The 24,018-nt window shown below is 52.0% G+C and overlaps 1 protein-coding gene across 2 annotated transcripts; it reads right to left on the bottom strand.

Annotated features, from left to right (window-relative positions):
• Positions 1 to 2,349: 2,349 nt before the first annotated feature.
• Positions 2,350 to 22,297, bottom strand: TLE5 (TLE family member 5, transcriptional modulator). 2 transcript variants are annotated; one of them, XM_077842108.1, is made up of 7 exons: positions 21,898 to 22,297; positions 19,468 to 19,565; positions 16,752 to 16,815; positions 13,879 to 13,923; positions 11,460 to 11,522; positions 4,749 to 4,823; positions 2,350 to 3,661 (listed from the first exon to the last, which is right to left on the bottom strand). In XM_077842108.1, exons 1-7 carry the CDS (start codon positions 21,922 to 21,924, stop codon positions 3,443 to 3,445), a joined length of 591 nt encoding a protein of 196 aa, XP_077698234.1. In that variant the 5' UTR covers positions 21,925 to 22,297; the 3' UTR covers positions 2,350 to 3,442. The 2 variants fall into 2 exon arrangements, with proteins under 2 accessions (XP_077698234.1, XP_077698233.1); XM_077842107.1 differs by having other exon boundaries at positions 2,350 to 3,664; positions 21,898 to 22,291.
• Between the last annotated feature and the right edge of the window lie 1,721 nt (positions 22,298 to 24,018).

Below are 24,018 nucleotides of genomic sequence, written 5' to 3'. Positions count from 1 at the left end.
ATTTTAAAACCTTTTTTCTCTCCCCTGTTGGCATGTGAAAGCACCCAACACCTATGCATGACGGTCACACACCCCATGGGAAATGATGAAATGCTCTAGATGCAAACTGCTGTTGAATGCACAAGGTACCTGTAAATGAAAAAACGAAGCTCCCCTCCCTCCCAAATCGCTGACAGAGAAGCTTGAGGTTACTGAAAAAACTGTTTCTGGCAGTAGTGGGATTTTTAAGCGCTCAACATCCTTTAGAGCAGCAGTCACACAAACTGATCTCTTATAAACCTACCTTGTGTTTTCAGGCCAACCCTAACAAAATCCAAGGGGAGGGCAGGGACCCAGGCTTATTGTGCAGCCTCTTGCACAACTTACCAAGTGAATTATGGTCTCCGCCCCTCCATCACTTGCACACACCATTCTCTGAAGCAGCCCAAGGCAGGATAATGCACTCGATGAACCTCTGGCAAGGCAAATCCTATCTTCTTAAAAGGGGACGATCTTCGTTAAATGCGATCAGTTTGCAGGCCCGGTGGCTCGCGCTCCCCGACTCAGCCAGCCCCCAGCTTTACCTGGGCCCTGAGCTTGCACTGCTGCAAGGCCTGGCAGCTTCCCCTCTTGACTTGAACGGGAGCAGGACTGTGCCGCCGGACAGCAGCACTCTCCCCACTCCAGCTGGTCTAAGAGATCCCAAGAGCAGAATGAGGTTATCGAAGCCAGAGGACAGCTACGCTTAAGAGCTAGCAGCCAAGTCCATCAGTGTGATCCCAGCCCCAGGGCAGCAAGGGGCCTGGATTGTCCAGAGGTGACGAGCAACAGGAGAGCAGCTGATGCTCAGCACCTCTTGGGGGTCGGGGGGGAGAGATCACGCCTGCAGCATTTCACGGAAGGGACTAGTCGTGCGTAATCTGTAGAGGTCATATTACAAACAGCGGCAGGCCAGCACAGATCATTTACACCAGCCACGTCTAGTGGCCCTGCGCTGTAACATCCAGCCGCCAAGAAAACCCACCACAGAACTTGCTCTTGGCCAACCCTGGCATCAGCTGCGTTTCCCCAGAAAGTCACCTGCTCCTCCCCCTTTAACTTCTCTTCAGCTTGCGCCAGCAGGAAGCCACCGGCCTATTCCTATGTCAGGGTCGTTTTGTTCCACCCAAAGCATCAACAGTAGCAGCAGCCTCTCCCAAAGTGGAACAGCAGCTCGGGGCGCAGGGTTAACGCTGACAACGTGGTGCAATTGCAGAGCTCTGCACGGTGCCAGCGAAAGGCCCGTGGGCTGACGGCTGTATGAAGCCAGAAGGCAGCTACTGCACCCTGGTGAGTGGGAGCGCAGAGCAGGGAAGGGAGGTTTTCCTGAAGCAGGGAGAGCAGAGAACACCCAGCGCAGCTCCGGGCTGAACCAAGCTTGCCAGCACATGAAAGGTGCTGGGGCCTGGACAGCAAATCCTTGCACGGCCTTTTAGTCTAGGCACCGCCATCAACCCTTCACTCGGTTTCATGTGCACAGGCAGGGAAGATTGTCACAGGAGTTAAACCCCCCAAAATCAGTGGGATTCAGGCTCCCTACCCCCTCTGAAAACCGCAACGGCATAGAGACTCAGAGAGAGACAAGGAAATCTCACTGCCACTGGAAGGCCAACTTCAGCTGTAGCCCTGATTTTGGGAGGGGGGGAGGGGTCAGGCAGAGCACACGTGGCCAGGTGCAGAATTGAGGCAGGGCTTCCCCAACCTCGGAGACTCCCAGCAGAAGCCCCTGTTGAGGACACGGTAATGGAGCAGGTGGGCTCTGGGGAAACCCTTCCTCATGCTCAAAGCGCACCTGACTCCTACGGCCTCTGGAGCCGTACACTCATGTACACCGAGCGCTCACCGCCTGATGCAGTGTGCGCAGGATCAGGGCCTTGGGCGTGTTCTTCGCCCACTGCTCAGAGCACCCGGCAAAGGCAGCACCGTCCAGTGAATACAGCACTGAGCAGGAGTCCGGGTTTTATTGCCAGCTCTGCTGCTGACCTGCGGGGTGAGTCACCTCCTCTCTCTGTGCCTTGTTTCCCCCTCCCATCCTCCCTCTCTGGTCTATGTAAGTCTAAGCTCTCTGGGACAGGCCCTGCCACTCACTAGGTGCTGGGTGCTGTACAGACCCAGCAGGGCAGTGATCTCAGTTGACTCAGCCATAATAGGAAGACCCACCCCCCTTTTACAGATGGGGATACTGAGGCACGGAGCAGGGCCGTTCAAGGCCACACAACCAGTCAGGCAAAGAACCCAGGTCCTGTGCTTCTGCCCCAGGGGGTAGAACAGAACCCACCCTCTCCCCTTCTCTTTACCAAAGGCCCAGAGAGCAGCAGCTGACTCGCGGGGTTAACCAACCTTCTTATTTCTTTATTTGAAAGGCACAGCTAGTAACATCCTCAATACAGCATCGTCAGTTCCTCTTAGTATAGGTCGAGTGATTAAACACAAAAAGCAAAACAAGATTTCTCTCTAAAGGACTATATACAAACACGAGATTCTTTTTTTTTTTTTTAAACTCCATTTTGTGTTTTTTTTTTTTTTTTTAAAAGAAAGACACGCTAGCGCACTGAAATAGAAACGGAGAAAGCTGCAGTATCCTTTTTCAAACGGTGGGGGGGCAGGGAAGTGGGGGGGGGGGAGGTTCTAATCTGGTCTGATTTCTCCCCTCCCTTCCTCCCACCATCACAGACAGCCAGGTCCAAGGCTGAGGAGGGCCAGCGGGCGGGGGGGCTCCAGCCACAAGAGGAGAAGCAGCGCGAAGAGAAACACCTGGCGCCTGGGGGCGCTGGACTAGTACTGTGCTCCCAGGACGGGTTAAACAGGGATACATGCAGGGCAGCAAGGTGCAAAGCGGGCACTGGTGTAGGTGGGGTGCCGAGAGAGAACCGGTCCAGAACCAGCGAGACGCAATCGAAACCTACAGAGGTGGGGGCGTGGAGGGGCAGGGAGGACTGGGATGGAGAACGGGGCTGTATCTTTAAATACGCACCGGGGGGGAGGAGAGGGGGGCGGCAGGGGGGAGAAAAGAGGCAGAACGGTACCACTGGGCTTGCATGCAGTACCCAGAGTCCAGACACAGCTGGGCCCATCTGCCCAGCACGGGGTCAGATCAACCTACTGCGGGCCAAGAGCTGGGGACAGCAGTGCTCGGCCCGAGCCCAGGCCAGCAAGGGATCTGTGGGGGCTGGCGGAGAGTGGAATTTAACAGCCCCGCGTTCGTAGCCGTGGTGTTTGTTGCTGCCTCATTTCTACTCCGTTCTCAAGGGAGATGGAGGCTCGGATTCCCGCTCCCCCCCCATCCCGGGCATGGGGGAGGGGGGGCACCGCATGGGTTGCGTGCCTGGTGGGCTGCCACCGTACAGACTACTGCAGTTCTGTGGAGCGTTGACCAGAGTGATACTGCATCTTTTACTGAACCCCTCCCCCCCAACCCCTCACTTTAATCCGACTTCTCCCCATCGTCATCTTGGTGGGTGTCCCCGTCGTGACCGTTCTTGTCCTCCTTGGAGAGGTGAGCTTGGGAGCCCAGGGCGGAGAGCGAGAGGAGCCCAGTGCCGGCACTGACAGCCGGGAGGGAAGGGGGCTGGAGGCCCACGGGCAGCGGAGTCAGGGGGAGAGCCAGAGCCTGGAGCTGCGAGAGCTGGTGAGCCTGAAGCTGCTGCTGTAGAGAATGATGGACAGACAGACAACGGGAGAGGGTCATGTGTCGTTTGGGAAGCGGGCAGCCCCACTCCCGCTAAGGGCCCCGCTCCGCTGGGGAAGCTGCTGCCTCTGGGTACCCCAGCTGCAAAAGGCTTCATCTCAAAATGCCATCTTGGCCAACAGCTGGGACTGAACCAGCGACCTCCAGCACTAAAAGCGTAGGCCGCTCAAGCTTGAGCTGAAGAGTCTGGGCTCTGTAGGGCCCTGTAACAGACTCGCCCCCCTCTGCGGATCAGGCACAGAGGAGGACCTGTAACCCTCCCCTCCTCCACGAGTTACACTCATGACTGAGCTGTGTCCAGACCAGGCTACAGCTTTAGGCTCAGCCATGTTCCGGGCCCTGGGGGTGCTTGGAGCCAAATCTGCTGTGCGAGCCCTGCCTTATGCTTTGACCCTGTGCGGGAGGAAGGTCACTGGGCTGCGACCAGGCTCTAGCCCTGTTCCTGCGCTGCACGGATGGAGCCGAGCCAGACGGACCCCCGCAGCCCTGTCTAGACGCTCACATCACTGGTACTCGAACGCAGCTCGGCTGCTGATGGCTGAGTGAGCGCAGAACACGGCCTGGCCCGAGGCAGCCCAGTCGGGCTCTTATCACATGCTCTTGCTGGGCCAGGCCAGCCTGATGCAACTTCTACAACCCAGCCTGGCCAGGGCAGAGCTGCAACCAGCCGGCTTAAGCAAGGTCAAATGCTCTGCAGAGGGCACATGTGTGCATGGATCAGTGTAGGATATGGTGAGTGGTGCTTGGGGGGCATCAGAGGCAGCTGCTGGCAACAACAATGTGCCAACAGCCTGCGTCGGTTTGGGTGGGGAGGGGGGCAAAGGCCAAGGGGACAGGGCTCAGAGCCCCACCAGTTCCCCTGCAGAAGAGCTACAACCCTCTCCACTGTGGCCCCACCCTGTGGCATGCCAGGGCCTGTCTGATTTAAAGAATTCAGGCTGGCGTCACTTGGTTCCTGCCCCGGGTTTAGCCAAAGGGATCTGAGCCTGGCGTTCATGCTCTCCCCCCTCCCCACAGCCGCTCCTAACCGCGCATCACGTACACGGATGATGGAATTCAGCTCTGGTGCGGTCACTTGCTTGGCTCGTTCAATGGCTCCCAGGACCTGCTGTTGGTGCTGGGGGGGTAGAGAAGGGAGGGGGGGAAACAAGACAGCTTTTGAGTCATTTAAAATCGCTGTGCGTTACTCAACACGGCTGGGTCTAGCCCAGGCCAGTGACCCCTCGGTTCTCCCAGCAGATTGCACTGCCAGGCAGGTTAAACGCATCCCGACCTGGGTTAATTCCGGTCCTAGGAGAGGCTCAGGTGAGGAGGGAGATTGTAAAAGGGCCTGATCCTGCAATGCTCCCTGCGTATGAATGGCAGGAGAGATGTTCCCCCGAGCATGCGCTGCAGGATCCGGCCCCATGTACATATGTCGCTGGTGGGTAGCAAGCCAAGAGATTTTGCTTGCAGGAGCTGAGCACCTTCTGCTTGTTCCCGACCTGAAGCCCCTGCCCCTCTCTGGATTTACTTGTAGCTGCACATGTGAATTCTGAACCCGGGAAAGGTGCCCCCTCACCAGCCCTGGCAATGTCCGGCCTTCACCTGCAGAACAGACATCACCGGCAGGGCAAGATTTCCCCCCTTCTGCCCCACCTGGATGACTCACACCCTGACTGTGAGAGTCTGTTCAGTCCTCTTCCTACATGCCACGGCTGCCCGCTCTTGTGTGCCACCCCTCCCCGCCTGCTGCACCAGACGAATTGCCCAGGGGAGATACACAGCAGGGGAGTGGGCAAACCAGAGAGCCCCCAGTGGGACAAGGGGGGACTAACTGGCACCTTCAATGGCTGGGGCGCAGATAGAGCAGGCTAGCCTCCAGCCCTAGATGTAACAGTCCCTCCAGATCAAGGGGGAGAGAGACTGGCAAAGCTGGGAGCAGTAGAGGGGCAAAGGAAGGCCACATGGCCACTGCCCGCGCAGCATGGATGACAGGCGGCTTTTGGGTTATCAGCCTGGCACGCTTCCCAATCACAACATGCATGAGAGGCCCCATGGAGAGAAGTTTCCGATCAGTGGGCTGCCTTCCCCTCCCCTGCCATGCCCCAAAACAGATCCCCTCGCCATCCCCAGTCACCTCAGCTGCATTTCCAACAAACGCATGCACCATTTTGCAATACGGCAATTTCCACCTCTACCCCTGCCAGCCCTTCTCAACACAAACAGATCCAGCAGTCACACACCAAGCCCTGGCTTATTGTCCAGCCCCCTACAGACTCCGGAGAAAGAGAGGCCGGTTAAATGGCATAAGCCCAACACAAAGAGTTAAAAATCAAAGGATCACCCGACATCAAGGATCAGCCCCACGCTACGGAAAGGGAATCAAAGGGCAAAATGCTGCCATAGCACATGGGGCACAGGCTTGCACTGGGTCAGGAAGCTGCAAGTTTCCTGCTTCTTGGTGAGCAAGTTCCAGGTTCTCCATTCCAGTACAGATGCCGTCCCTGGAGGAAATGGAGGAGCGGAAGGAACGGGAAGCTTCCCCAAGCCTGAGCGCTTTAGCATTGGTTTCCCCTACAGAGCTACAAACCCAGTCATTATTATGGCTATTATTCACCCTACAGGGACACCTACACGTCCCAGCTCAAACCGGGGCCTTAGGGTGATAGATGTGAGAGAATCTCTGTTCCTGGGAGCTCACAAACTAAACAGGCCGGTGTTATCCCCTCTTCACCAACGGGGAACCGAGGCACAGGGAGGTAAAGCTCAAGAAGTCTGTAGCAGACCCGAGAACAGAACCATGAGTTCCTGGATCCCAGTCCAGGGCCTTCACCGCAGGGCATTCCTCTCCATAACACAGCCACCAGCCCAGACTTTTCCAACAGAGTTATGCCTAGGCCAGGGGACTCCTGGGTTATGTTTCACAGCCAATGCAGGGCACCCCCTCAAAGGCCTGTATATTGTTTCAGTCCTGTTTATGGCCTTGGGGGACATCTTCTGATGAGCACAGTTAGGGGCATGGGGCTCTCCACTCCCTCACCTTCCCACCACACATGGTGCCAGAGGATGCCTTGGACTAGTCATAAAAATGGCCACATTGGGTCAGATCAATGGTCCATCTAGCCCAGTAGCCTCTCTTCCAACAGTGGCCAGTGCCAGGTGCCTCAGAGGGAACTAACAGGACAGAGCAATTATCGAGTGAGCCATCCAGTCATCCAGTCCCAGCTTCTGGCAGTTGGAGGTTTAAGGACACCCAGATCATGGAGTTGTGTCCATGACCATCTCGGGATTGAGGGACCCATCCTCCATGAACTCATCTAGTTCCTTTTTGAACCAAGTTATTCTTTTGGCCTTCACAACATCCCCTGGTAATGAGTTCCACAGGTTAACTATGTGTTGTGTGAAGAAATACTTCCTTATCTTAACTTTACATCTGCTGCCTAGTTAATTTCATTGGTTGCCCCTGGTTCTTGTGTTATGTGAAGGGGTAAACAACACTTCCCCATTCACGATTTTATAGACCTCTATTACATCCCTTCTCAGTTGTCTCCACTGCCCCAACCTCAAACTCCCGTACCAGCACATGGCTCGGTAGGGTAGATCGATTTAAACCAAAACAATTTAAAAATCACCAATTTTAATCATGATTTAGATCAGCAAGCAGTACCCTTGATTATAATAATCCATTTTAATCTTGTTTTGCATCTGTATTTTCTTGTTATTTTCCTAAAGAAAGGTGGATTCTCATCGGTTGGTAACAAATTGATTTGCAACTAAATATACCCTTTAGCCTAAATTAGGTGCTTCTTTTTGCCAACCAGGAAGATATACTGTATCTCTTCACATTTATTTAAGCAATTCTGTTAGAAGATGGTGAATGACTCATTTCTTATTTACTAGATGATTAATTTTTTAATTGTGGTGTGTCAAGCTCTTCCACTTGGGTGGAAATACAAAATTAAAAAAGCTCAACAACGTTTTAAAAATTATTAGTTAAATAAAACTACATTAAATGGGCAGGATATGAGAGGAAAAAATTAAGTTTAATCAAAACACGTTTTGCATTTAAAACTAACTGATTTATTAAACAAATGAAGTATTACCTGTAGTTAGTGAACTGAATTGATTGTTTCTGGTCACAGTGTCCTTCAAGATATTAGAACTAGCAGATCTCATCCTTTCATACCTCCTTTTTATACATAGATTAGAAAATGATGAAGGGGAAATATGATAGAGATCTATAAAATTATGCATGGTGCGGAGAAAGTAACGTGTTATTTATCCTTTCACACAACAAGAGCCAGGGGCAACCAATGAAACTAATAGGCAGCAGACTTAAAATTAAGATAAGGAAGTATTTCCTCACACAACGCACAGTCAACCTGTGGAACTCATTGCCAGGGGATGTTGTGAAGGCCAACATTCCTGCTTTTTCCAACTCCCAATTGCTTTCTCAATTTTGAATGAGCTTGTCACCAAACTGAATAAGTTGAATAAACTAAAATGAAGAAAACGTTCCCTCTGCACCTGCAAAAGAGGCTACGGCGGTCAAAAGCTGAGTTAGCACTTCAACAAATGCTGGTTAAAGGTACTTCACTGGTGCCTGCTACCAGTTCAGTGGTTTGACTTTAAGACTTCAGGTGCAAATATGTACTGCTTAATACGATTTAAATTATTTTAACAGACTATAGTAAATTTAGGCCTTAACACTTTTGTCACAATGTCAAATTTAAATTTTAAATCTATTTAAATTAAAGAAATGGATTTTTATCCACCCTGGATCCCCAGTACAGCTGGACTCTGCCACCTGGGGGCCCATGCACCCCCCCCCATCCCATTTCCAATGCAAGAAAGGCCTCTGCACCACCAAAGAAGTGTCAGGATTTGCTCCAACTGGACTCTGGTCCCTGTGCAGCACCAGGGCGAGTTTTACCCTTTAGTTGGGCCATGCAGCGAACTCCAGGCTGCTTGGAGGCCTCACAGCCCCCATGAAAAGCAGCAAGGAAGAAACACTGGTTAGTTTAAGCACCCACGTATTTGCTCCAGAGATCAAATGCTCCCTGCCCTGGAACATGACCTGGGCACAAATTCTGATGGCAGGCAGCTTCGAGAGCCACTGGGAAGGCCAGCACCAATGCTAGAAAAATTCAGAACAGGAACAGCAGCAGCTATGTTCAGAAAAGGCACTACGGTAATTGGTCCATGGGGTAGCAATAGGAAAAAGTCTCTGAATATTATCTCCAGCAAGTTGATTCTTCTCAAGTTTGGCATAGGGGCAGGGTGAGAGCCATGCAGTAAGACAGAGAGTGTTTAGCTGTGGCTAAGCTGTTAAAGAGCTCTGACCTGCAAGTTCCTTAAATTCTCCCCCAATGGAGAACAAAGTAGCCCCCCACCCCTATGGCTAATTCCGACCACAATTTCATTGCACGTCACATCATTTAAGGAGACTTGTACTGCAAATGTAAACACGCCAAGATGGCCAAGTCAAAATCAAATTGAGGTGTCAGGTTCTCCCCCAATGCCCTCCTCCCTCTCCAATTAATCAGTCTCTTTTTTTTTTTTTAAAGAGAGAGAGAGGCAGCAAGTACATTAATTATTGAAGCAAAGAAATTAAGATATTAAGGAACAGCCACATGGAGGTTTGTTTTTTTTTTTAAATACACACTCCGTCCTTCTAATAAGCTGCCCGCATGCCCCAACCATAGTTCACAGAAACAGCCGATGACTCTAATCTTGGGAAATTCATGGAGCGAGAACAGAGGCCATCTTCGTCTGCGGATGCTCCACAAAGGACAGGATATTTTAGCCATAACATGTAGAAAGGGGGAGAACACTCAAGGGCTACTTTAAATGTTTCAGGCCAGAGTTTCAGAGGGTCAGGTCTAGGGCTGTTGATGAATCGCAGATAACTCATGCGATTAACTCAAAAAAATGAATCGCGATTAATCACAGGTTTAATCACACTGGTAAACAATAGAAAACCAATTGAAATTTATTAAATATTGTGGACGTTTTCCTACGTTTTCATATACATTGTATTTTGCGTTGTAATAAAAATAATATACATTTTGATTTCAATTACTATTTTTTGTTTATCATTTTTACAGTGCAAATATTTGTATTTTTCAGTTCACCTCATACAAGTACCGTAGTGCAATCTCTGTCATGAAAGTGCAACTTGCAAATATAGATTTTTTTGTGTTACATAACTGCACTCAAACATAAAACTTCAGAGCCTACAAGTCCACTCAGTCCTACTTCTTGTTCAGCCAATCGCTCAGACAAACAAGTTTGTTTACATTTACGGGAGATAATGCTGCCCGCTTCTTATTTACGTCACCAGAAAGTGAGAATAGGCATTCGCATGGCACTTTTGTAGCCGGTATTGCAAGGTATTTACTTGCCAGATGTGCTAAACATTCGTATGCCCCTTCCATGCTTCGGCCACCATTCCAGAGGACATGCTTCTATGCTGATGACACTTGTTAAAAAAAAATAATGCGGTAATTAAATTTGTGACTGAACTCCTTGGGGGAGAATTGTGTGTCCTCTGCTCTGTTTTACCCGCATTCTGCCATATACTTCATGTTACAGCAGTCTCGGATGATGACCCAGCCCATGTTCGTTTTAAGAACACTTCCACTGCAGATTTGACAAAACGCAAAGAAGGTACCAATGTGAGATTTCTAAAGATAGCTACCACACTCGACCCAAGGTTTAAGAATCTGAAGAAGTGCCTTCCAGAATCTGAGAGGGACGGGGTGTGGCGCATGCTTTCAGAAGTCTTAAAAGATCAACACTCCAATGTGGAAACTACGGAACCCGAGCCACCGAAAAAGAAAATCCACCTTCCGCTGGTGGCATCTGACTCAGATAATGAAAATGAACATGTGTCAGTCCACTATGCTTTGGACTGTTATCGAGCAGAATCCGGCATCAGCATGAACGCATGTCCCCTGGATGGTTGCTGAAGCATGAAGGGACGTATGATTCTTTAGCGCATCTGGCACGTAAATATCTTGCGACGCCAGCTACAACAGTGTCATGAGAACACCCATTCTCACTTTCAAGTGACATTGTAAACAAAAAGCAGGTAGCGTTATCTCCTGAAAATGTAAACAAACTTGTCTGGCTGAGCGATTGGGTGAACAAGAAGTAGGACTGAGTGAACTTGCAGGCTCTAAAATCTTACATTGTTTATTTTGAATGCAGTTTTTTGTGTACATAGTTGTTCATTTGTAAGTTCAACTTTCATGAGAAAGATTGCACTACAGTACCCGTATTAGAGGAATTGAAAAATACTATTTCTTTTGTTTTTTACAGTGCAAATACTTGCAATCAAAATCAATATAAAGTGAGCACTGTACACTTTGTATTCTGTATTGTCACTGAAATCAATACATTTGAAAATGTAGAAAACATCCAAAAATATTTAAATAAATGGTATTCTATTATTGTTTAATTGCACGGTTAATTTTTCTAATTGCTTGACAGCCCTAGTGAGCTCCAATGGAGGCATTAAAGCAAGTGATCACATCTTCCAGATTTGGTGCATCAGGTGCAGAGCTCTTTGAAACAACCTGGGCCTGATCAGGAGGGCTGAGCGCTTGAAATTATCTGACCCCACCTGCCCAAATCGGTGGGGTGGCCCCACAATGCCCACTGAACTCAAGAGGGACCTGAAGGCACTTGGCAACTGGCAGGATCAGGCTCTTCTAAGCAGTGTTTTTAAAGTCCCCACTGCCCGCGATTCACAGTGTAAAAAGGTTACCTCTTGAGACAGGTAGGGCAAGACTTGAGCGCAAATCCCATTTAACCGCTTGACAATTTCAGCCTGGAATTAAAAACAAAAAAGGTCAGAAGAAATTGGTACACTCCCTTCAGATTATCTGCCCTGATCAAGGTCTGTCCACCTGAGCAGCCCCCCAACCTCCCTGCCTCCTAGCAGGAGCCACCCAGACTCATTTAAAAAAAAAATAAATCCACTCCAGACCCTTGCAAAACAAAATCCTGCTGATCCCACCGACTGAGTTTTCAATATTCTCACTTCCCTCTCAGGGACTCAAATATGCATTTAATAAAGAAAGCAGGGGCCTATAGGAAGGAAATTTATTAGAAACCAGACTGGGAAGTGCTGAATTATGTACAATGCTCAGATTCAGACAGACATTTGTTTCACTGTTGCTCTCACTTCCAAGAGGGAGAGGCGGTGGTGAAATCAGTTGTAGGTCTCCTTGGAATCATCTCACCCCCTCCCACAAATTATTCTTTTTTTTAAATTCTATAAATCTTGAGAGTTTGCATCAGGAACGTTCTCCCAGCAGCTGAGCTAGCAAGTGGGAGACTTGGTTAATAACAACCAATAGGCCCAGGGAGAGACAAAGGCCGATACTTAATAAGGGCAAAAAGAAAAAAACCATAGCAGAGATCAGATAAAACAACAGTGTCAGTTGGTTCCCATGGGGTTTACTAAAGAGACTCTAAACGTTTTTTTAACACTCTTCTCCTGGGGAATGAGCAAAGCTGTTCATAAAAAATATATATATATTAAAAAATAAAGGACGGATTCCAACTGAAGGGAGAGGAATACAGGGCCAGGTTGATGTTGCAGACAGGCACCTAATGGGCTTTACAGAAGCCATGAAGCAGGTTGGGGACCTAACGTGAAAAGCTAGAGAGGATTCAGAGAAGAGCCAGGAGAGAGATTAAAGGATTGGGAAACATGCCTGGTAGTGACAGACTCAAGGAACTTATCAAAGAGAAGGTTAAGGGGTGACTTGATCACAGCTGAAGCACTTGCACGGGAAAGAGACGTTTGATAAAAACCGAGGGCTCTTCACACTAGCAGAGGTCTGACAAGGTCCAGTGGCTGGAAGTTGACGCTAGACAAATTCAGACTAGAAACAAGGTGCAGACAGAACCCAGTTTTCGGTTTTATTTAAATAGCCATGGAATGAGGAAATCCATGTGTATAGGGACTGGTGATTTTTTGAGTGCCCAACGTGAGACAACAGAAGGGGCCGGGTATTTCCTTAGGAGTGGGGGCTCATTGCTTTTTGAAAATCAGGCCTCCAGAAAGCACTGAAAACAGCTGGGGTCTACAAACTGTGCTTCATGTCCCCTACTCGGGCCTGCCAAATTCTGCAGCATCTTCCATCCAGAGCAGGGGCTGCCCTTTAACTAGAAACATTTAATTTTGGATTGGTGCTGGGGCCTGGGTCAGCAGCAGGGGTTTGAAGTTACCCAGAGGCCCACAGAAGAGACCGAATTTTACCAGCCCCCACGCCAAAGAGAGATTTAAGAGGTGCATAAAATCTGCAGCCTCCCAGATTCTCCCCATCAAAGAGACTCCCTGTCCGCCAGCAGCTTGCCCGTCCCTGGGGCTGTTATACAACAGCGGACCACAAGCATTTTCTACGACCTGGGAACAGTTAAAAAAACAAAACCAAAATCAAAAAAAAACCCATACAGCACAAGTCCTCGTGAATCACAGGCTAATTGTTTTCAAAGACTCTTTAAAAGATTCTTCCTGCTTCCCCTGCCTTTTCAGTGGAACACGTGACAGGGAGGAAGCAGCAGCTGCTAAGGAGATCAGCAAGTCCAAACAAGATTTCCGGGGGTTATGAACTAGGCCCGGCTCTGTGTCGTACTGAGCATTCCAACAGCTCTCCGGAGGGGAGGCTGCTCAGTCTGGCATCACACCCTTCAGGGGCCCTACCTCTGATCTGTGCCTGTCTATGGACCACTGTGCCTCCCCAATCCCCTGGAGATGCCCACCTCATTCCGGTCCTGCACCTTCTCCACCGGAGCCGAACATCTGACAGGACATGCAGAGCATGGAGTGTCCCGTCCCCCCCAGTCTCCCCTCTCCAACTGGACTCTAGCCCCCAATCCATGGCCATCTGCCATGGAAATATAATGACCGGCAAGCATCGAGGCAAGCGTGCATCTGTGCAGGGGAGCCCAAGGAAATGAATCCATCACGAAAGCAGCTCAAATCTTACAGCCTAGAGAAGCTTCATGGCTTTTTGATGACTCCCAAAATGAAATTAAGCCAGCAGAGGCGGGGTGGGGCAGGTCAGAGAGGTTCAGTGAAGAAAGTAACTAACTTCTTAGAAAGCCCAACCTCCTCCCACCCCACCCCACCCCGGCAGCTGCAGAAAGCGCCCAGAGAGAGAAGCTTGTCTCACCTGTTTGTGCATTTCGATATTGAGCCCGTAGGACATCTCGTAATACTGCAGGGGGGAGAGGAAAGAGAAACAGCAACAACTCAAGACTCCACGTGCAACGAGCGTCACAAACAATCAAAGCTTTTATAACGAAGTTGCAAAGGAGCCGGATTGGAGTCACTGAACGGGTGGGGGGAGGGGGGATAGCTCAGTGGTGTGAGCATTGGCCTGCTAAACCCAGGGTTGTGAGTTCAATCCTTGAGGGGGCCATTTGCGATCTGGGGCAAATATTGGGGATTGGTCCTGCTTTGAGCAGGGGGTTGGACTAGATGACCTCCTGAGGTCCCTTCCAACCCTGATATTCTATGAACATAGTGTCAGAGGAAGGTGAAAGAAACCCTGCAGTAAGTAGTTCCAGGAGTACGGGTCAGGAGGGGAATTAATCTCCCCATTAGAGGCTGATTTATGCCCTGGAGCATGAGGGTTTCACACCCTTTTCTGCACACTTGGGGTGAAATCCTGGTTCCACTGGTATCAAAGGAAAAAGCTTCTGTCTACTTCAATGAGGCCAGTGCTGCATCTCTGGGGTGTTCTCGTGTTCACTGCATAGCGCCGTTTGGATCCGCTTATTGCTTCATTCCGATTAATGTCAATGCTCCCGTGCGAGGATTTTCTTCTCTTCATTTTTAAAGCCGACCAGGGAACAGGGGCCCTCGCTAATTGCGATTCAAAGTTTCATGACCACAGCAGCCAACGAATTCAGAAATAAAACCCTTCTGTTCGCTCCCCGCTAACGGGCTACTGGCTACGATGGACAGAGGGCAACAGCTGTCTGCAGGGGGCACGTGGGATTAAACTGAATGATTTACTTAGGTGAGCAGCTTTTGGGAGGCAGGGACTGGTTTTCTGTTCTGTGCCTGTACAGCACCTGGCACAACGGGGTTCCGGTCCCAGATTGGGGCTCCCAGGCACTACCTAATAAATGGCAGGAATTCTCTCGCTCCCAGCCCCACCAATTGGCAGAAGGTGAGAATTGCTGGTACTCACTAGCTCATGAAAAGAATTTCATCCTTCCACATTGTCCCAAGCCCCTATCCTCCGCCACCTCTGGTTCAAAGCACGTATCAATGAGAGCTGGGGCTGTCAAAACTTCCCCATCCCTGTCCAAAAAACAGCTCTAGCACCCCTATCAGCCAACTTCCCCTGTTCGTGTAGCAACCAAGGCCTGAGATTGAGGCAGGGGGATGTATACAGAGTGGGACTGCCCTTTTTATTTCTGCTTTTAAATCCATAACTCCTCCCAGAAGAAATTCTGCATTCATTCCTGCCTCTTGTCTCTCCATTCCAGGGCAGGTGCAGCAGCTGTCTGCCTGGCTCTGGTTCATCTTTATGGACAGCGCTAAGAACTTCCATCAAGTCCTTGAGCCGAGCATGTCAGCCCAAGCCTCATCACCAGCTGCAGACTCTGTCCTTCCAGCCCCACCCCACCTGTGGCCGGGAGTTAAAGGTGTGTGTTTAAATATACACGACGGCAACCCCCTGTCCAAAGATGGCACTACCGAGGGCTGAGATTTGACCACGTCTGGGAGAAGAACAGCAGAACAGTGTTTCCCTAACGAATGACAACGTCAAAGCGTGCATCAAGCAGCCAGTTCCCTGCCTGAGTCTCTGCTGTCCTTGCACCTTCACTCCAGCACCCACCGCTCTGACGTGGCAGCGTTTCACACCCACTCTGTGTTGGCGTAGATGACTGTACGAGGTAACGAAGGATCAAGCCTGGGGTCTAAGTTACGCCCAGCAGCTGTGCTACAAGTAAGCGTTGTCTGGCGTTTGCATCACAAAACCCACTTTTACAGCAGTTTCAAACGTTGCTAGTTTCCAATACACCGAGCTGAGGATAACACTGTCTCGCCCTTGCCTTCCAGCCCTTCACCACCACTAGCAAGTCAAAGCCTCACTACTTCCTATCAGGTTGGGATGGGAAGTGACATCCCATTTTACTGACGCACTGAGAGGTCAGTAGCAGAGCCAGGAATCAAACCCTTGGATCTTGATGCCCAGGTCTGAGCGGGAACTGCTTGGCCGTGCTTCCTCCCATCAGCCTGTCAGCTGGGGGTTTCCCCAGCCCTCCTTTGATTTCACTCCACTTCCATCTTCCTTAGCACGTAACATCTCTGCTTCTCCAGTGGCCGGCTGGCACCAAGTTCTCCTGCCTGTTGCTTACAGAACACGGATATCCCTTTCCCAGGACTGGCAACTCCCTGCCATGTCTCATGATGCCCCTGTCAACACTGCCCTGAGAACCTTCAGGTCTCCCCCAAAATACCTCTGGGTCAGTTTTTAATGACCCTTCTCGCTGTGGTATCTGAGTGCCTGGAGACCATGTTCGGCTCCCTGCTGGAAAATGGCATGTGACATGCGCGTTTCCCTTACTCTGTTGTCTTGTCTATTTTGTTCGTTAAACTCTCTAGGACACGGACTATCTGTACAGCGCCCGGCACAACGGCAGCCTACTCTCTGCTGGCCCCATAATAATCTGACTTATTTGCTTACAAATCCAGCTTTCTAACTTCTCCTCTCTTTGGGGCGCATCAAATCTATATTTGTAGTTTAGCGGTTCTCAACCATTCTTCTAACACATCTGCCCTAAATTTCCCCTCCCACCTCGCCGGGGACCCCACCCTCACGTGGCAACACAACAGAGGCAGGAAGATGGTGACATCTGCTGGTCACCCACCAAGTGGATAAGCCGCGTTCCAGTTACTTTGATGGGGGGAGGGGAGGGGAGTCGTGTATTGGGCAGATCTGAGAGTTAGAGTTCTGTTTAACCGTGTCCCACTGGGTACGCCCCTCGCCTCCACCCCACGCCCTCCGCTACTGGAGAGGAGCCTTACCATGACATAGTGACGTTGCATCTCTGATTTCTCGCTGGCCAGCTTGTCACATTCCAACTTCAAGCTGAAAGAGCGAAAACAGACAGCAGCTCAGAGAGCATGGCTAGAGATCACAATGGCTTTGGGGGAGCTACAAGTCTCAGCTCGTGAACAGTTGTTTCCTGTATGTTTGTACAGCACCTAGTGCAATGAGCCCCCCGGAACACGACAGCAATTGAGAGGTTATAAAGAAGACTGTAAGCTCTTTGGGATACAGACTGTCTTTGTGTTGTGTCTACAAATAATTAAAGAGATCCTCTAACAGCATTAGACTGCCCAGTGACGAGAAGGGCTTACACTCTTTGGATCCACTCCTGCAACCCTTACTTAGGTGAGTTAAGTCACAGGTGTCAGGAAGGATTGAAGCATGGATCTGTTTCCAGGAATTATCACATGGGCTATTGGGACAGGATTACACACACTCTCCCAAAAGATTCTGGATGCATTATGGGAAAGTAACAATTACCTGACTAGTTTCCTGATAATGCAGACACTCAAAAAACAAAGCCAAACCAGCATCTTCTATTATTTAATGTATTTAAATTTAATAAAGCAGGTGATTTCCACGGCTAGAATTTCAGCATGTGCCATGGTTTTGTATTTCAAACGAGGAACAGCTTTACCTTTACCTGCCCAGAACCTATTTCTTCCCAGCAGATTAGGTCTCACAAATGTCTCCCACTGAAAGACCTACAGTCTACTGCAGCTGTATTTCTGGCACTTGCATACACCATATATGGCTCTTCTGAAGGCAGAGGTGTTCTGGGAAATCAGTCGTTTCTGAATAGCGACTTCTGCCCACCACAGACTTCTGTTGTAATACTTTTGGCATGACGGAAGAACCCAATGCACAGCTACAGACTAGGGACCGAATGGCTAGGCAGCAGTTCTGCGGAAAAGGACCTAGGGGTGACAGTGGACGAGAAGCTGGATAGGAGTCAGCAGTGTGCCCTTGTTGCCAAGAAGGCCAATGGCATTTTGGGATGTATAAGTAGGGGCACAGCGAGCAGATCGAGGGACGTGATCGTCCCCCTCTATTCGACATTGGTGAGGCCTCATCTGGAGTACTGTGTCCAGTTTTGGGCCCCACACTACAAGAAGGATGTGGATAAATTGGAGAGAGTCCAGCGAAGGGCAACAAAAATGATTAGGGGTCTGGAACACATGACTTATGAGGAGAGGCTGAGGGAACTGGGATTGTTTAGTCTGCAGAAGAGAAGAATGAGGGGGGATTTGATAGCTGCTTTCAACTACCTGAGAGGTGGTTCCAGAGAGGATGGTTCTAGACTATTCTCAGTGGTAGAAGAGGACAGGACAAGGAGTAATGGTCTCAAGTTGCAGTGGGGGAGGTTTAGGTTGGATATTAGGAAAAACTTTTTCACTAGGAGGGTGGTGAAACACTGGAATGCGTTGCCTAGGGAGGTGGTGGAATCTCCTTCCTTAGAAGTTTTTAAGGTCAGGCTTGACAAAGCCCTGGCTGGGATGATTTAATTGGGGATTGGTCCTGCTTTTGAGCAGGGGGTTGGACTAGATGACCTCCTGAGGTCCCTTCCAACCCTGATATTCTATGATTCTATGAACTTGCACTCCTACTGTTCAGCAGAAGCCTGACTGGGATGCAAGGCACATGGGAAAGTCATAGCCATGCTAGATGTACAAGCTAACAGCCACGAAAAGTCATATCCATAAGGGCACAAAATGGACAGATCCTAATGGCGGATTCGATAATTAAAGAGGATACCATCAGGTTGATTTAGCCCCCACATTTTAGGTGTTGTTACAATAAAAGCCAAATCTTAAGATCCTTAGAAACATTTCTTTGAAAAATTTGAAATTCTTTAATTTAAACATTCCTCTGCAGCGGTGGCAACCGAAACATTGCCGCCACGGGCTAGTGCATGGGAGCCAGAAGGCAAAACTGATTAGAAACTCCCAACCAGAGTGCAACTGGCTAGTCCATCGTCCTCGTCATAGATGAGCAAAGGACAAACCAACAGCACTGCTGCTCAAGGGAAAATTTTAAAGCATTCAGCTTTCATTATCTACAGGGTTATAACACTGCATGATTATTCTTTTTCCACAACCTGCTGCCATTTTAGCCATGGCCAATCCTTCCTCTAATGCGCTCAATTACATTTCAAGTCTGGCCACTGGGAAGGAAGTCCTCCTCCAAAGCACATTGCTCGGGTCTCTTTCTCCTCCCTCTGGGATCACCTGTTAGGATCAGTTCTATTTCCCTGGCAACTGCAGTGCTATACTAGGGGGAAGGCTGCGAGAAACTGCTCTGGTTCTTCCAACCCTCTATCATCACGTAGCGATCGAGCAAATCAGCCTCTGGACAATCCTTCCCGGCCTGGAGAGCCCTTTTTTAATTTTTAAAGCGTCACACCAGAAGAGAACGAGTGACAGGCCCTGGGGACCCACCTGCGAAAGCATCATTTATCACCGCCATCTCTGGCTAGATACCAAGAGCGTCACGTATTAGGAGAGCAGCCGCTACGGCTCACCGGGAGGAGGGGTGTCACCAAGACAACACCGCACTTTGGCCTGGGCACTGGAAAACATCCCCGCTGGCTCCCAGCAGTCCTTAGGCACCGAGAGCCGGACCGGGCGCAGAAGGCCTGGAGGACACTGTCGCCCGCCAGGCTGTGGCTAGCCGCAGGGCACTCAGGCTCACCTGTGATACTGAGCCTGCAGGAGCTGGAATTCGTCCTTAATCCGGTCACAGGAATCGGAGGTTGTGAACTTCAGCTGCTGTGGCAGGTGAGACGAGCCCTTTAACGACACAGAACAGAGCGCCTGGCAATGTGGCGGGAGGGAAAGCAATGCCCCGACCAGCCCTTCCCCCTCCAGCACAGCTGCCCTCACGCCCCACAGATGAGGGTCAGCACTGGGCAGTCACCCCCTGCTTCCAGGCCCCTAGCAATGACTGCAAGAACAGCCCCCTTCCTGAGCACTTTTGCTCCAAGGAGCTGGAATTAATTCATAGGCTGGACAAAGCCCTGGCTGGGATGATTTAGTTGGGGATTGGTCCTGCTTTGAGCAGGGGGTTGGAGTAGATGACCTCCTGAGGTCCCTTCCAACCCCGATATTCTATGAGTCTATGAATTAAGCAGCACCCCACCCCTGGGAGACACCTATTACCCCCATCTCTCAGATAGGGAATGCAGGCCCAGAAAGATGACATGACTTGCCCAAGGTCACGTAGCCCTGGCACTGCCCTGCTGTCTACAGCACTTAGCAGAGGGCCAGATATCTCACCGACTCCCAATCTTTAATGCGTTTATCCCCACGGCACCCCTGTGAGGGAGAGCAGGGCTCATCATCTCCATTTTACAGACGGGAAACTGAGGCACAAACAGGCTAGCATCCTAACCGCTAAGCCCCGCTTTCACCTCGCTGATCACCATTCCCAGGGCCTTTGCCACAACACCTCCTTTAACAACAGGAACCAGGGCACCTCTTCAACCAGGAAGCACCCCACTCGAGAAATCCGACACAGAATTTTACAAGGAGAATTGACAAGGGTGGAGGTGGGTTTATGACACCCTCCTCCCCCACCCCCGATCTTCCAGCCTAGTTTGTTTTAAGGCAACACTCCTACATGGCTCTAAATAGACGTGGGTATTAAAAAGTGGAGGAAGAACAAACATTTATTCTTTTCTGTCAGGATAATCATGGGCTCAAGCCCCCACTGCAGTAAGGGGGGAGGAGAAGAGAAATATTCCAGTGAGCACATTTCCCCCTCCCAAAAAAAAAACAAAAAAAAAACAGAGGGAGCAAAGCAACCAGCTTTATGGAAAGGAAAAAAGCTACTCAGGTAAATGTGCTGATTGACACACACACCCCAACACACCACACTCCCCCCAATACCCTCTGCACCCCTCCCACCACCCTGTCCCAGCCACCATCCCCCCAAACACATCTAGTACCCCCAGCTCCTGCATCCCACCAGCCTGCCCCATCTAGCACTGAACCCCCAACTTGTCTCAATCAGCACCCCAAAATCTAGCACCCCTTCCACCAGCCTGCCACAGCCAGCACCCAACCCCTACACTGCTGCACCCAGCACCCCCATATTCCAAGTAGAACCCCCAAGCGTGCAACCCCACAGCAGACCACAACCTGTACCCCCAGCATTCGACCCCCCAACTTGTCCCACCCGGCACCTCCATATCCCTCCCAGCTTGCCCCACCACCCCACCCAATTACCCCACTGCACCCCAAAATATGCCAAACCACCCCCTCCTCACAGCAACACCCCCTTTCCCTGCTGCCAGGGGCTAGGCCCTTCAAGCACGAGGAGGCAGTGGCAGCTTCTCCCAACTGCACTTCCTGGGTCAAGGGTACCACCAGCCACCCACTTCCCCGCAGTGCCCTGCTGACCCCCCCCATGCCACCCCCACCCTCTCACTTCCTAAGCCCCCTCCCTACACCCCACCTCCGCCAGGGCCTCTCAGCCACGATCCACCCGGCCCAGCCCCTAAGCACATATCCCCAGCACCAGCTTCGCCTCCAGGCCCTCCCACTCCTACGCATCCCCTTACCCACCGGGGCCCCCTGCATTTACCCCAGAGCCCCCCGCCCCACACACATAGTCCTGTGCTCGGAGTCTCCCAGGCATCCCCCCCCCCACACCAGTGCACCCAGCTCCTCCACGCATTCCCCCCATGCACACTCCAGTGTGCCCAACCCCCCCCCCCCCCGCATTCCCCTGCCCCCATGTGCACTCGGCTGCGCCCAGCCCCCCCCCACGCACGCCCAGCCCCCCCCCGCGCACTCCGGTGCGCCCAGCCCCCCACCCCACGCATTCCCCGCCCCCCCCACGTAGACTCCGGGGCGCCCAGCCCCACGCATTTCCCCCCCCCGCGCACTCCGGGGCGCCCACCCCACGCATTCCCCGCCCCCCCACGCGCACTCCGGGGCGCCCAGCCCCCCACCCCACGCATTCCTCCCCACGCGCACTCTGGGGTGCCCAACCCACATTCCACTGCAGTGAACCCCCCCACCCCACGCATTCCCCCGCACGCTCATTCGGGTGCGCCCCCCACGCACACTCGGGTGCCATCAGCCCCCCCACTCCCGCGCGCCCCCCCCCCCCCCTCACCGAGTGCCGGCTTTGCGGAAACATCATGTCAGGCTCGGCTCCGGCTGCTGCTGCTGCTGCCTGGGCCGGGACCAGCCGCCGCCGCCGCCTCCCGGGCACTGGGCCACCCGCCGCCGCCTCCCGCGCTGCGCCTTTGTCCCCCCTCTGCGCAGCGCCCCAGCCCTGGCCGCCTCCCCCCCGCTGCGCTGCGCGGCCCCGGCCCGGGGCTGCAGCTTCCCTCGGCGGCGGCGGCGGCTGCTATTGTTTAATGGCGGCTGCGGGCTCCTGTCCTGCGGCTGATCAGCACCACCTGCTGCTGCTGCTGTTCCCTCGCCTGCTGCATCGCCCGCCCTGCCCGGAGCCCGGCGCGGAGGGGGGGGGGGTGCGCGCCGCGCAGGCAGCCTCCCCTGGAGCCGACTCGCTGCCGCAGCTCGCCGGGCTGCGCTCCCTCGGCCCGGCCTCGCACGCCACGCACCGCCCCCGCGCCCGCCCCCGACGCGGCCTGAGCCGGGGCCCGGGCCATCCGCTCCCCTCCCCCCGCCAGCGCCGGGGCTGGTGGTGACCGCCTCCCCTGGGCCCCCGGTGCAATCCACTCCCGCCCCTCGCCCCAGGCTGGGGAGCAGCGCCTCCACCCTGGGTCACTTTGCCTTCGCCTCCCTTCCCTGGGCTGCCCTTCAGCGCAGCTCCCTGCCCTCCTGCGTCTTCCTCCCCCCAGGAGGGATGGGAAGGCCGCCCTTTGGGTGGTCGTGACAGCCTCTCCTGTGCCCAGCATAATCCACTCCCGCCCCTCTCCCCAGGCTGGGGAGCAGCGCCTCCACCCTGGGTCACTTTGCCTTCGCCTCCCTTGCCCCGGCTGCCTTCAGTGAAGCTCCCCGCTCAGGTTGACCTCGAATGCATCTTCCTCCCCCAGGACTCTGTTTAATGCAGGCTGTAAGATCCTCGGGGCAGGGATCCTCTTTTTGTTCCCTGTTTGGCCACACAGCCCAGCACAATGGGGTCTGGGCCTCTAGGCCCTACTGGAATACAAATCAATCACCATCATCATCCTCTCCGTCACTAGACTGTGTTTTCTTCCCAGGCCGGGTCTCTCCTCCTGTGCTGTGCTGAATGCAACTCCCCTTCAAAATGTCTCCTTCCCTGCCCTGCAAGCTGGGAGCTGGAGAAGTTACCTGAGAGTCCCCAAAGGCACTGACCGTTTCCGTGCAGTTCATCGAATTGGGTTTCTTCAGACTGAACCCAGCCAATTAAACCTAGCCATGCAGCAGGCCTTAGACATGACCATCTCACCCCCTTGGCTATTACAATCTCTGTTATGGAGTCAGTTATCCTTTCCTGGGTGTCTGGCTGGTGAGTCTTGCCCACATGCTCAAGGTTTAGCTGATCACCCTATTTGGGGTCGGGAAGGAATTTTCCTCCAGGGCAGATTGGAAGAGGCCCTGGGGGTTTTTCGCCTTCCTCTGCAGCATGGGGCACGGGTCACTTGCTGGAGGATTCTCTGCACCTTGAAGTCTTTAAACCATGACTTGAGGACTCCAGTAGCTCAGACATAGGTTAGGGGTTTTTCGCAGGAGTGGGTGGGTGAGATTCTGCGGCCTGCGTTGTGCAGGAGGTCAGACTAGACGATCCTGATGGTCCCTTCTGACCGTAAAGTCTATGAGTCAGGAAGTGCCCCGGGATCTTTCATTTCCACCTATATGCAGGCAGCAGGGGCCACCATTTAATGTCATGCCCGCGACCGGGTGGCACTTCTAGCAGTGCGGTACTCGCTGAAATGCAGCGTCAGCATTGGCTATGTGGCCACGCTGCTGCGGGACTTGGCCTATGGACGGAAGAACCGTAACAGCTGAGCTATTGTAACGTGTCTGCAGGGGCCTTGGTTTATGTCCTGGCCATGAGTAACTCCAGAGCTAAAATCTGACATGGAGTCTAAAGCTAGGAATTTTCAGACCTGGAATTCCCAATGGGCTGTAACAGTAGCCATGGGAGCGAGTGGATGCTACGCCTGCCAGGTGAGGGGGATATAACCTTTTGTAACCCTGCCCCACAACTCCTGTGTGTCACATCTTTATTACATAAAAAGAACAGGAGGACTTGTGGCACCTTAGAGACTAACAAATGTATTAGAGCATAAGCTTTCGTGAG

This window comes from Eretmochelys imbricata, chromosome 25, assembly GCF_965152235.1.
Source record: "Eretmochelys imbricata isolate rEreImb1 chromosome 25, rEreImb1.hap1, whole genome shotgun sequence".
NCBI classification, from domain to species: domain Eukaryota; kingdom Metazoa; phylum Chordata; order Testudines; family Cheloniidae; genus Eretmochelys; species Eretmochelys imbricata.
This window is presented reverse-complemented; position numbering and strand designations above follow the sequence as displayed.